Source organism: Chelmon rostratus, chromosome 3 (genome assembly GCF_017976325.1).
Source record: "Chelmon rostratus isolate fCheRos1 chromosome 3, fCheRos1.pri, whole genome shotgun sequence".
Lineage (NCBI taxonomy): Eukaryota > Metazoa > Chordata > Actinopteri > Chaetodontiformes > Chaetodontidae > Chelmon > Chelmon rostratus.
In genome coordinates, this window is record NC_055660.1 from 21,422,020 (window position 1) to 21,435,090 (window position 13,071).

The 13,071-nt window shown below is 42.5% G+C and overlaps 1 protein-coding gene across 1 annotated transcript; it reads left to right on the plus strand.

Annotated features, from left to right (window-relative positions):
* The first annotated feature begins 228 nt into the window (after positions 1 to 228).
* On the plus strand, positions 229 to 6,721 carry LOC121604790 (endoplasmic reticulum resident protein 27). Its single transcript, XM_041934396.1, has 7 exons — positions 229 to 286; positions 1,368 to 1,453; positions 3,347 to 3,484; positions 3,604 to 3,720; positions 4,383 to 4,508; positions 4,684 to 4,881; positions 6,680 to 6,721. The coding sequence occupies exons 1-7, from the start codon at positions 229 to 231 to the stop codon at positions 6,719 to 6,721; spliced, it is 765 nt and encodes a 254-aa protein (XP_041790330.1).
* Positions 6,722 to 13,071: the final 6,350 nt, after the last annotated feature.

Sequence of the window (13,071 nt, forward strand, 5' to 3'; positions counted from 1 at the left end):
ACAGTGACACGTCGTCCAACGTCCAGGTGCCCCCACGTATCAAGAACACCTGGCCTGTTCCCAGGAAGTCTCCAATCACATCCCAGAGAGCAGCAGCCACAGCCATGTGGTGACCGTCCGAGACACAGCAGAGGTGACTCGACCCTTCGCACAGAGTCAAAGAGCCACAAAGACCTCTGGGCATTTGTTTTCTTTACCTGCCTCCCTGTCAGCCGAACCAGCTGAAACATGCTGCTCCCTCTGTTGTTCTCCCTCCTGGTGTCGTCTGTTGCTGCCACAGAGGAAGGTAAGCTGATTTCAATTTCAATTTCATTGCTGTGTAACATCTCATTCTGGAGTTTGTCTCTCTGCTTTTGATGTGGAAAATCAAGCATGGTATAATTTGCTTTATATTGTAATCAAAGTGTTGCAACTCTGCTAATTGTCTTTTTACCACTTTTACTTGCCATAAATGTTGAACAGTTTCATACAGTTGGACATTAACAGTCCCCAGAGGATGATTTTGACCCCCTGCCTTTACCTCTTGTGCCACCACAAGGTTAACATTTTGTTTTTTAGTTAAACAGTGTTGGATGGTTTGCCTTGACATATGGTGCCCACTGGATGAATCCAACTGGCTTTTCGTTGATCCTCTTACTTTTCTGCCATCAGCAGCTCGAACTTTTCACTTATCTTGTAAAATATCTCAACATCTGCTTCACAGATTGCCTCAACAAATTGTCTAGATATTCAGATTTCTGAGAGGATGAACTGTCCAGAGGTGATCCCCTGACTTTGCCTTCAGAGCCACCATGAGGTTCACATCTGCGGTTGAAAGAGCTCAACAATTCAGTTTGCTGTACTTTGTGGTAATTAGCAAATGTGCTAATTAGCAAATGTTAGCATGGTAGCATGCCAATTAGGATGGTGAACATTGTGAACAATATAAATTCTAAACCTCATGGTTAGATGCGAGGATGTTTGCAAGCCGATGTTAGCATACAGTCCACAATTACTGGACAGACTGTCGTGGAAGTTGGTCCAGACATCCGTTTCCCCCTCAACGTGAATTGTAGTAACTTTGGCGATTCATCATCATGTCACTGCATGATCACATTGAGCCTCAGCTGTTCTTTGGGTTTTGTGCTAATTAGCAAATGTTAGCACACTAAGATGGTGAATGTTGCAGCTGCTAAACTTCAGCATGTTAGCGTTTTCAAGCTGATGTCAGCTGTCAGCGTCCAGCCCACAGCCGTGTTTGAGTACACACAGTGGCTAGCGTTAGTGCGGCCTTGGACTCTCGTCATCGTTGAGACGACGGCTGGGACTGTAAAATATAAACTGCGTTGAATCGTGTGTCCAGGGTATCTCGTGTCTTTCCTTCCCAGACGGCGCCCTGCCCAGGCTGACTGACACCAAAGCTGCCGAGGCCTTCATCGACTCCGCTGAGGTGGTGGTCATCGGATTCCTGGAGGTCAGAGGAGAAAATTACACATAGTCTCAACCATGGGCTCAAATAAGCTTTCAGACATCTTTCAAACAAGCCCACAGAGGCTGTTTTAGTGGTTTAGTTTATTTTGCTAACATGCATGCGGCGAACCAGACATGATCAGACAAATTAGCTAAGAGTGAGACTCTGAGGGCTCCAAAAATACAGCGTTTGTTTGCACCCTGGTCTTGGTGATGCTGCTGTCACGAATAGATCTCGAAGAAAAATGCATTTCCTGTGGCCACACCTTTGGCAGCGCTGGTGCTGTGAGGACAGAGGGTGGCTGGCTGTCCCACAGAGGCGAGCCCTTTGGCCAGACTGTGTGCGGGGGAAGATGGCGGGCCGCTTGACAGGAAATGCATACGTATCTGAAGACTTGTGGGATTGGCTCCATTGACCCTCTTGTAAACAAGTGCGCACAGGGAGAAGGTTCATGAGAAGAGTGGAAGAGGGAGGCAGAGAGCACATGAGGATAACGCATAGTTGGACCGTGATGCTGAAGGCAAAAAGAGACCAAAATATTGGTGCTGTGACTCACTGCGAATGAACACATATTACAGGCTGCAGAATGATAAAACGGACTGCCAGAGCTCATGCAATACTGTCTCAGAAATAGACATGATTCACCTTCCTCTGAGCCAGCCTCAGCTCTCTCTTCCTGGTACATGTCTTTGTTTCTCCTCCCCGCCGACTCTCTTTCTGCCCCTTTCACTTTTTTTAAATGTGGATTTTCTTTGAGGAGAACGGATGGTGACTGCAGAGCGTCCGATTATCCCACACACCGACTGGTGGTCTGTGAGAGGGAGAAAAGTCATTTCAAAGAGAAGAAAAATATGGCCCTTTTATGTCTAACATCACATCCATGGGTTGGATGTAGTATAAAAACAATAATAAATAAATAAATAAAGTGATAGATGATAATGATAATAGTTATTATAATTATGATGATTATTATTATTGTCATTGTTGTTACAATAGTAATGATAAAGAAAAAAATGAATTAAAGTCACTCAAAAGATAAAATAAGACAAAATAGATAGTGTGCAAATATATATAATATATAATACACCAATAAAGTGAAATTGGCATCAGCCAGTATTTCAATAAAGAATTAAATCCTTATAATAATGAATAAATAAAAAAAGGCTAATACTGTATTAAAGTAAGTTGCTTTTTTGCACTTTTTTTTTTAGTAAAAGCTGCAGTACTGAAGAGTAAAAATACTCCATTGCAAGTAAATGTCCTGCATTCAAAATGTTACTTCATGAAAAATATAAAAGAAATATCAACAAAATGGACTTCAGAAAGGCTCCTGTCAATGTTATGTTTTTATATATTAGATAATATATATACTATATAAGACATAATTATCATTACTGATGCATGAATATGAAAGCAGTACTTTAGCTACTTTATATACTGCTGGGTACTTTTGAGATAAAGCAATAAATCATATTTTTGCTTATATATCTTATATATCATATATATACAAGAACTTGATTTTTAAATGAGATAATATTCTAGAGTTATCAAGCAAATGTAGTGCATTAAAAAGTACAATACTTCCCTCAGAGATGCAGTGGAGAATCTTAAGTAAATATAATTAGTTACTTTCCATCTCTGCTGATGCATTCAGCACACTTGCCCTCCTTAGGGTGCAGTTCAGTGTCACAGCCTACCCATGGAAGAGATGTACTTTAAACTTGAAGGTTGTATAAGAATTACAGTTTAAGTCAAATCATCTACAAATTTTAAGGAGAAACACAAGAAATGGTATCAAAATTACTACATAGAGTGCAATAATATAAAACAAACTGTGTTGAGATAGTTCAGAAATCCTCCCTCTGTGGCTCTTTCACTTTCCCTCTTGTGTCTCAGGGAGAGGAGAGTCATGGATATCAGGAGCTCGTTGCAGCTGCCAAGAAAGTCGACTCAGTCCCCGTGGCCATTTGCCCTGAGAAAGAGGTGTGGGCTGGCTACAGCATCTCCTCAGACACCATCACCCTGTTCAGAAAGGTATGCCGCACCATCGGGACTGTGCGTGACTCTGTCTACATGTGACGTCTTTGCAAGAATAAATGTGCTGTGGGTTTCATGATGATGACGGCGGCGATGTCGTGCGTTCTGCGATCCAGGCCGACAACCTGCAGGAGAACCTCGTTCTCACCGAAGCCAAGAAGTTAGAAGTCGACGGTCTCGTGAACTTCATCGCCACCAACGAGGTCCGATACATCACAGAGTACAACCAAATGGTAGGTCCAACTCACTGTCATGTAAATGTGGAGCTGTTATTTTCTTCCTGTTGTTTATTCCTTCAAACTTCATTTCTTTCATTTGAAAAAAATATTTTTATTGAAGACAAATACAAAATAGAAAACCAGTAAAAATCACAGACAAAAATGACCCCCACCACTAGCACCACTATACTTCACATTTGATAGTACCCATAGTATCTAAATGCTTCTCAACAGGAATGATCCTGACTGGAACAGTTTGGATTTATGCATATATTTGCACTCTCTCCTACTGCACCTGCTGCACGGCAGTTTCCCGCGGGATAAACAAAGTCGTATCTTATGTTATGTTTCCCACCACAGCTTGTCAACAATGCACAGTATCCAGAGTTTTATTCTGAGAATATGAACATAACGAACATAAATAACAGAGTGAGCCCGGTTTATACAAGAACAGGAAGAAGGCACGCATATGTCAGCACAGGGAGTCAAAAACACAATGATTATATTAAGGTTTCATCCGCAAAAATAAGAATTTTATTGAGTTATTTTTGAGATTAACCTGTGAGATCCTGTCAGGTGAGAGGCCTCTGACAGAGGAGATCACGGATGACCAGCGGGAATATAACCTCTCCCACTTCAACCCTCATTCCTCTCGGCTGTTTTTTGTGTCTCCTCAGACGGCAGTGGGCCTGTTCCACTCGACGGTGAAGTCACACCTCCTGCTCTTTGCTAACAGAGGGACAAAAGAATACACAAAGCTCAGGAAGCGACTGGCAGCTCTGGCCCCAGAGTTCACAGGAAAGGTGAGAACTTCAGTTCCAAATTGATTTCAAATGGATGTGTCCATCAAATCAAAGCAAACGCAGGCCCACAAATCAAATACAGCCAAATTATTTTACATTTCTGTAGTGGAATGCATGATGTGCTAAATTAAATCAATTAGTTGCTATTAAATTAGTCATAAAAACTGTGTTCCAGTTCTTGTTTGTGCTGATTGATGGAGCAGTGAAGTCCAACTCCCGGTCACTGGGCTTCTTCGGCCTCAAGTCGAACGACCTCCCACGAGTTGGGATCTATGATAGTGACTCTGACGGGAAGTGGCTCCTACCTGAGGGAGAGATTTCCACCGAGCGAGTACGGGACTTCTGCCAGTCCTTCCTGCAGGGGGATCTGAAGGTGAGCAGCCTGATGATTGGATGAAATCAACCTGGTAGCTTCAACAGCTGGTTCAGATTTAGATGTTGCTCACTGCACTCAGACTGTAGACTGACTTTTGAACAATTTAATTAAAAAAAAAGAAGTTGGGTGATTTGGAAAAAGCAGCATAGTCAGGAAATAAAGAAAAACACTTGTCGTGCTCAGAACAGTGGCAGAAAGGAAAGTGGCAGCGTGTTTGGAGCACAGCAGAGCACACTGTAAAGTATATGTGCCACGCACCAGACAGGAAACCTCACTCTGTGCACTAATTTGCTCCGTTACACCACACAGAGCTCCAGCTGGGTGTGACGCAGAGTCTGAAGACCCACAACAAGACAGAGCAACCAGAGTTGTCAACAAAGTGTGGCACTAAAAGACTGACATTGTCTCAAACTAGGTGCACAATAGATAACGTCGAAAATGCGTTTAAAAAAAAGGTCATATGGGTAAAATAGCCGCCTCACGTTCATCACCAAGACAAAACAAAACAAAACAATTTCTTGATTCTGCAGTTTTGAGTGTTTCCCTCAGGCTCAGTCACAGTGTCTGACAGATTTTTTTCTATGGGATTATTTCTAGAGAAGGATTGATTGTAGCTTTTTTTTTTATAACCCCGGAAGATTTACCTACATGTACACCTCACATAGATTCAAGTCAAGTCAATCTTATTTATAGAGGCCAAAAATCACAATTGATACATTCACCTTAAGGGGCAGAACACGACACCTGCATCCTCAGACCTTTGTGTTGTTATGTGTCTGTGCTGGTGGCGTCGTGGCTGCAGGCTTTGTCTTTTGCCCATCTGTCCATCTGTCAATCTGTACATCTGTACATCCCATTCTAATGAACATGATGTCTCAGGAATGCCTTCAGGGAGTTTCTTCAAATTTGGCACAAACGTTCAGTTGGACTCAGGGATTTACTAGAATTTGGTGATTTAAGGTCAAAGGTCACTGTGACCGCACAAAACACATTTTTGAGCATAATTTTTAAAAATTCCTACGTTAAAGTGTCACACAAATGTCTCCCAGGATGAAATGATGACATTTTATCTCCAAAAGGTCAAAGGTCAGCCTCACTGTGACATCATGATACTGAGTTGCTGACACTAATCTTGGGCTCCACCTTAAAAACTGTGCTGATTGTAGAGATCTGCTGTGCTGTGTGAAGATGTGTGTGAAGCATCAATGTTTTACAGTTTGTCTTTGCAGCAACATCCATATTTGAAGCTTTGTAGTTCACCACAAGCTTGTTGGTTCTGCTGATATTGATCTTCAGGTATTGTCTTTATACCATGTGATAAAGCTCTGAGTCCTCTGTACTCCAAAAAACAGTCTCTAAGTGAAGACAACTTGTTTCTCACTGGATAATTCACTGGAATCATACATGTCAACATGTTAACTGAGTCTGACAGACATGGACAAAAACTACAACCTGACTGGTCGGTGGAGGCAAACAGCCACGAGGCGGTAATTTTAGTTCTCTTCTGTGATATATTCTTCTGAAACTGAATAATTTGAAACACTCTGCAGATAAAACTAGAAATGCAGCAGATGAAGCAGAGGTGCTGACACAGAAGCAGCTTCATAAATGAAGGCATCTCATTGAGTTTTCCTCTAAAGTAAATACAGTCTAATACCAGACTTTTTATGTCCATGTCTGTGAAAGGTGACAGAAATAATCTTGAGGTAACCTTGATACAGATGCAAGAGTCATATATTCCCTCAATGCTGTATTGTCTGCTGTACTTCACTTATCCCATGTTTATGTTTTACAGGAGGAGAAGCAGGCAGGAGCAGAAGCCAAAACAGAGCTGTAGGACTCATAGAACGGATGTACATGAACTCTTATATTATATACGAGGTATTAAATAAGATGGAAAAACAGTGTCTGATGTGAGTTCTTTCTCCTGTGAGATGAGTTTGGTTGTTTCGTCTTTCCAACACAAAGGAATCCATGCAAAGTCAACATGTGCATGTGTGCATGTGTAGATCATGTGCCCTCACTTATTTACCAGTGTGTGTTATGTTTTGTCTGTTTACGCGAGTGTGAGCCCGTCTGCGGTCTGCTAACCAGACCGCAGGTCTCTGGCCACAAGTCGCAGAGATCTGGCAGAGTTTGTTAGTCTGTCCACTAAAGTTATTGTCAGAACCACAACACACCGACCTCAGAGAGAGTGACAGAGAGGAGGCTGGGAAGATACGAAGCCATTTCTCATATGGTTCATCCTGGATAGAAGTGCATTGTAAATAAAGTGAGAAACATCATCTGCACAGGATAAACGAACATGAAATCTCCCAAAGAAGAACGTCAGGGGCAGCAGTCACACACGGTGGAAAGCAGGGCATCAAATTAAAAAGAATGAGATTCAAGAGATTTGGCTCCGAGACATATTGGACTCTAAATATGGATAAAAGAGAGAGTATTTAGCAATAAAGTCTATAAAATCTGTATGAAAGGACAACAGATGGGCTGCAGACATCAAGAGTGAAAAAGTTTGGGCTTGTCCCAAAAATATTCTCTCAAGCTAGAAGGGAATTTCAAGGCCCAGACTGGGATCAGTATAATTAGTGGTGTTGCATTGCCAAGTGGATGCATCCGGCGGAATTGGGAAAGCCTGGCAGGTGGACGTTTCTCAGAGACCAGATGGAAATATACAGCGTGTGTCGCCTGCCATCTGAGTTTGTTTACGGCTGCAGTCGAGACGACGTTACATAAAGCACCGCTGGGGGTCTGCGGGTCGCATTGAGACGACCAAATCAAAAGGTAAACTGTTAAACAATAGTACAAGCACAGAACAGAAACACCATGGACACTAATTACTGATGATTAAAAAAAATGATTAATTGTGTGATTGTGTTGTTTAACATTTTATGTCCGAATTTTAAGGCTTCTTCTGATTTCAAACCATGCTTAATTACAACTCCTATACTCTGTTTGATATATGTCACAAATGGATGAAACACTTTGCAGAAGGGGGCCTGCCAGCACTTGAGAAATGAGAAATGATCATAGAAACATTACAAAGCAATGCTGAACGCCTGCACTTGTGCTCACACTGTTCTGTGTTAACACCAATAACATAGAGTTCAGTTAGCGGACACAACAACCTGCTAGTCTGGATTACACATACAAAGACAGTAATCTGTCGTACTATAACAAATATATCTTATATTGAGTGTGACTTGGTGATTTAGTTTCCATTTCGTTGCAGACTGAAACAGATGCTGTGTAGTTTAGCTGTGGATCCTGGTGTTCAGCTGCAGCAGGAGGTGCAGCACCACAACAGTGTGTTTATCTGAAATGTTCACATAAAAGCAGAAACATATAAAGACAGTAATGCAGCAGTAGTTTTACAGAATACATTGTGGTGGGTCTGGAGTTGTGTGATCATATAAACCTTCCACAGTGCATGACACCGATTTGACGGTACAGCGTTTACATCGTCTCCTCTCTGGGTTTTATTTTAGCTGAGCTGGTCCCACGTTACTATAGTGGAAAGTATCCTGCACCTGCAGCTATTGTAGGTGGTAAATGTTAAGACTGCAAGCTCGTTAAGTTGATGGTGAGAAACAGTGGTGCAAAGTAACTGAGTACATTTACTCAAAATTTTAGTTATTTGTACTTGAGCATTTCCTTTTAATGCAAAGTTATACTTGGAAACCACTATACTTCAGTGACAAATATGTCTGACAGCTTTCGTTACTAGTTACTTTTCAGATTACAATTTCTCAGACCCTTCCTGTCCAGTGAAAATCACGTATGTCCAGATTTGGTCATTTAGATTTTTTCTGCTAAAATGAAGGATTACGTGTTCCTGTATGGGTTGAGAAAATTCTCACACTTCTCAGGCTAAACAAATCATTCACGGCTGGATTAACTGTAAGTTAACTTGTTCTTGTAACTGTGGTTCTCACAGGACATCGAGCTACACACATACCATGATCTTATAGAAAATGATGCACTGCTGTAGATTAAATGACCCAACAGCATATAAAGCAGTTAATATTATCTCAGCTTTAAGCATGTACAGCAAATACAACATAGACATTATTGCAGCAGTGATATTAACACATACTTTTAAGTAAATGTTGCTGATAATATCTATATACTGAACATACTCAAGTGAGGTTTTGACTGCAGGACTTGTACTTGTCGAGGAGTATTTTCACAGTGTGGTAATAGTACTTGTTGCTGAAGGTAACGATAGGAGTGTTCTGCTGAGTAAACAAGCCTCGGTGCTTTCGCTCATGACATGTCACATGTGAAGCAACTCTACTCCTCCACTCCGTCGCTCAAATTAAACACAACAGTCTCTGTTCTCTGAAACACCAGTAAATCCTGGAGATCTCACGGTCCTGTTGGTCTAAACTGAGCAGCAACTTGGCCCTCGCAGTCGCAAGGAAACCTCACAGATCTCCATCCAGAACTGGTCTCGAAGGAAGACTAGTCTCTAATAAGTAAGCAATAAGTATACTGTGGGTCTAGTCTCTAGTCAAGTCGGTGTTCTTCCCAGGTTTCCAAAACACAACAAACTTTTTTAAGTATGTGTTTCCATAAGTTCATCGTGATGCATTTGACAGAAAGTGGAAATACTTTATTGTACAGTATGTGGCTCAATCGATAGTATTAAAGAGAGCCTCTCGTGAGTTATGAGGAAAAGGTTTGTGGTGCTGCAGGAAGTGTGAACCTGGATGAGTTTTTCGCTCTGCCGGCCGTCATTCTGCTGCACACACAGTGGTGTTCAGCAGATCTCTCTTCCAGGAGCTTTACACTCGTAAATTATTTTCACATTACATGCAAAAATGTATGTGGACACGTTTAGGTCCAGTGTCCCTCAACACGTCCAAACACAGGGAACCATTCGTGCTGAGCGTCTCCCGCTTTACTTGCTTTTACTCACGTACCTGAACGCAAAACCACACGTCTGACCCATCTGTCAGTCGGTTGTTGCATTACAGCATCTTTTCCTGAAGTGTCTGGCACCTTGCTGAGGTTACACACACGCTTACCTACAACACGAAATGTTCTCTCCGAGCTGCGAGCGTCCACACGCACAGTGAGGTAATGGTTTAAATAGAAAAGTCTAAATGCACGCCTGTAACTGGTCATTTAAAGGTTGTTTGTTGCAATGATATGCTGCATGCGTATCATGCGAGTGGAGCAAAGCTGGCAGGGACAAAATAATGTACAATCTTTTGACATTGCCTTTAAAATGGCTCCAGTTATACAGCATTTAGTCTCTGTGCTGTTGAGAGCCTGGTGGTGTGTTAATGTGGGATTACAGTTATTTATTTATTTAAAATGTTCATAATTGTTAGAGCCTTGACCAATTAGGTCTGCGGTCCAGGGTTATTTCATAAAAAAAACCCTGTTTTGCTGATATTTCCCCATGCAGATCCCTGTAGAAGAAAAGAGATGTGTGATAAATAGGAAAACAATCTTGGCCGATATTTTAGGGCTTCCGGTGTAGCCTGTGGATATCCGGGCCAAAACTTCCTCTTCTACACTCTGTTTACAGTCTGATGAGCTATGTGACCTCCAAACCTGACAACAGCTCGACATTTCAGCCAATCTCTGTAAAAAGATATCTGCATATCAATCAAAAACAGCTAATGTCAGACCGTGGGTTGCAAGATTTCATTTCATTTCATTGCTATTGCATTCCACCTCTTCTGACCTCCTCGCAGACTGTTTACCTGCATGCAGCCAGAGCCCGCTCCAGCGCGATTGGTCAGTGCAGCTCGGGCTACAAATAGCAACCAGAGCGCTTCTGACACCAAAATCTGGTCCCTTACCTGCAGATTCTGCATTCATAAGCAAATATATGTTTATAGAGATTAAAGGATAACTTTGGTTTTTTACAACCTGGACCTTATTTGTAGCATTAAATACGGCCATTTACTCACCCAGACAACTTTGGTGGCATTTGGAGTCGTTTTGAAGAAATTAGCCCCAGTATATCCGTATAATGCGAGTACTTGGGACATCCATGCGCAGCCTCTATGTAACGCATAATCTGCGGCGAAACTCGTTCATATTCCAATATTTTGTTATGATATGCTGGTGCTATTCCCCTCTGAGCCGGTGGTCGGCTAGTTTAGCTGTAGTTTGACACAGCTATGGTTCGTTATTGCGTATTTGTAGCCGCTGCAGAGTCAGCAGTGTTGCGGCTGGCTGCTCACAGCGCCCGGCGTTCGGTAATGACATCATCCACGTCAGAGGTAGTTGTCTAGAGACGCCAGATGTTGATAACATGCCACCATATAGAGGCTGCGCATGGATGCCCCGAGTACTCGCATTATACGGATATACGCGCCGCTCCTCTGGGGCTAATTTCTTCAAAACGACTCCAAATGTCACCAAAGTTGTCTGGGTGTCTAAATGGTCGTATTTAATGCTACAAATAAAGTCCAGGTTGTAAAAAACAAAAGTTATCCTTTAACATGAAGAAAATACATACTCAACATATTTTGTTGAGTTTTAGTGTAACTGAAAATAACTCCCCTCCAACACACACACACACACACACACTCACACACAAATGAACAAACTATAAAACTTTGAGATTGATGTAGATGAAAAACAGACAATAACAAATAAGATGGATAGGAGCAATGAAACATTAATCATGAAATAAATAAGGAGCTAAAGTTTAAACGAGGGCCGTGAAACATTCACATTGTACATCAGGCTAACGAGCGAGGATTAACAAACAGTTTCGGCCTCTCACATCCTGGCTGGCTCTCTCAGCAGCTCGGGGCGTAAAAACAAAAAGCTGCCTCGCCAAATGTCTCTCCTGCACTCCGGCACAACGACACGACTCGTGCCAGGCGCTGGCCTCAGGGGCAGCGCTTTAAAAACAAGCAGCGGAACCTTCAGATCAATACGCAAAGTGACAGAGAGCAGAGGCAGTGACTTTAAAACAGCTGCGATGTGTTCTCTCCTTCTGGATGACACGAGACATCGCCAGTAAATAGTATTATATTAGACCTGTGAGGGTCACAGATCGTCTAACACAGAAAAAGATGGGATGTTTATCACTGATATGAGTGGACTGCTAAGATCATACACAGCATATTGTCTATCTTACGATATGTGCGCACCTGTTGTGTAAGTTTTCCAGTTTCTGCTGCACAGACAGGGATTGTGTAAAACCAAAACAACAGCAAAAAAAAAGAAAAAGAAGAAGAAAAAAAGCAGTGATTTACACGCCAAGACACAACAACAAAAAAAGAACCTGATGCATGCCTCGGACCTTATATTTCCTGCCCATCCAGGGACGTTGTGGCAATTGTTCTCTCCAGCTATATCCCCCATGCACTGAACGCATCCACCAAAATGGACGCTGGAGCAGACATTGAAATTACATGGCGCACGTTCCAAGACAAATCCCTGACACCAGGAATAACACGAGACTATGAAACATGAAGGACACCAAGGTCACTGTGCAGCAGCCCTGAATTTCTCACTGCGTGATAGGTGGGGGCCCTCTGAGATATTTATATACATGAAGTGATATGCGTGCATAAATGTTTGGTTATCTAGACCGTATTTAAGTTGCAATATGGTTTAGGTCTCCAAATACCTTTTTTTTAATCATAAACCAAAGCTGAGGCCACACTTCAGCTGCACCGCACAAACAGGGAGCTGCAACCAAACCCGCGCGCACAATGCCGTGGATCCATCGCATCAGGGTTGTGTATATTTAGCTGTATGTATGTACGCTGAAACACAACAAGCGAGCCTGTGCATTGGGCCGCCGGTTGGCATTGGTAAACCGTGGCCGTGCCTGGATCTGTTCGGGAGCTGGACCGAGATGGATCTGTAAATAGGCACTGACTGCGGTTCTGGTGGGACTCTGCAACACTCTAATTAAGCTCTGTCGCATAATGAGGCTCACTGCTGTTCCGTGCCACTCGATTAGTAGCCTGTGGTCGGCTCAGGCTATAGTTTGAGGTTTGTGGGGGTGGGAGATCACATCTAGGGCAAAGAGTATAGTAGCATAACAGCAATGGCAGGACTGGCAGCCTTGATGTTAAAGGGGCAACCCTGCATCGGGTCTCCCTGATTAAAATCCAATCACATCTGAAGGGGGTTTTATAGAGATCAGCAACACCACTTGTTTGGACTTTTGTGGCATTTGTTAAACTGCAGTGATGAGGGCTG

Coding starts and splice junctions, on each gene's coding strand:
- LOC121604790 (XM_041934396.1), top strand. CDS start 229: ATGCTGCTCCCTCTGTTGTTCTCCCTCCTGGTGTCGTCTGTTGCTGCC. Junction 4,509..4,683: donor CCCCAGAGTTCACAGGAAAG/GTGAGAACTTCA, acceptor ACTGTGTTCCAG/TTCTTGTTTGTGCTGATTGA. Junction 4,882..6,679: donor TCCTGCAGGGGGATCTGAAG/GTGAGCAGCCTG, acceptor TATGTTTTACAG/GAGGAGAAGCAGGCAGGAGC.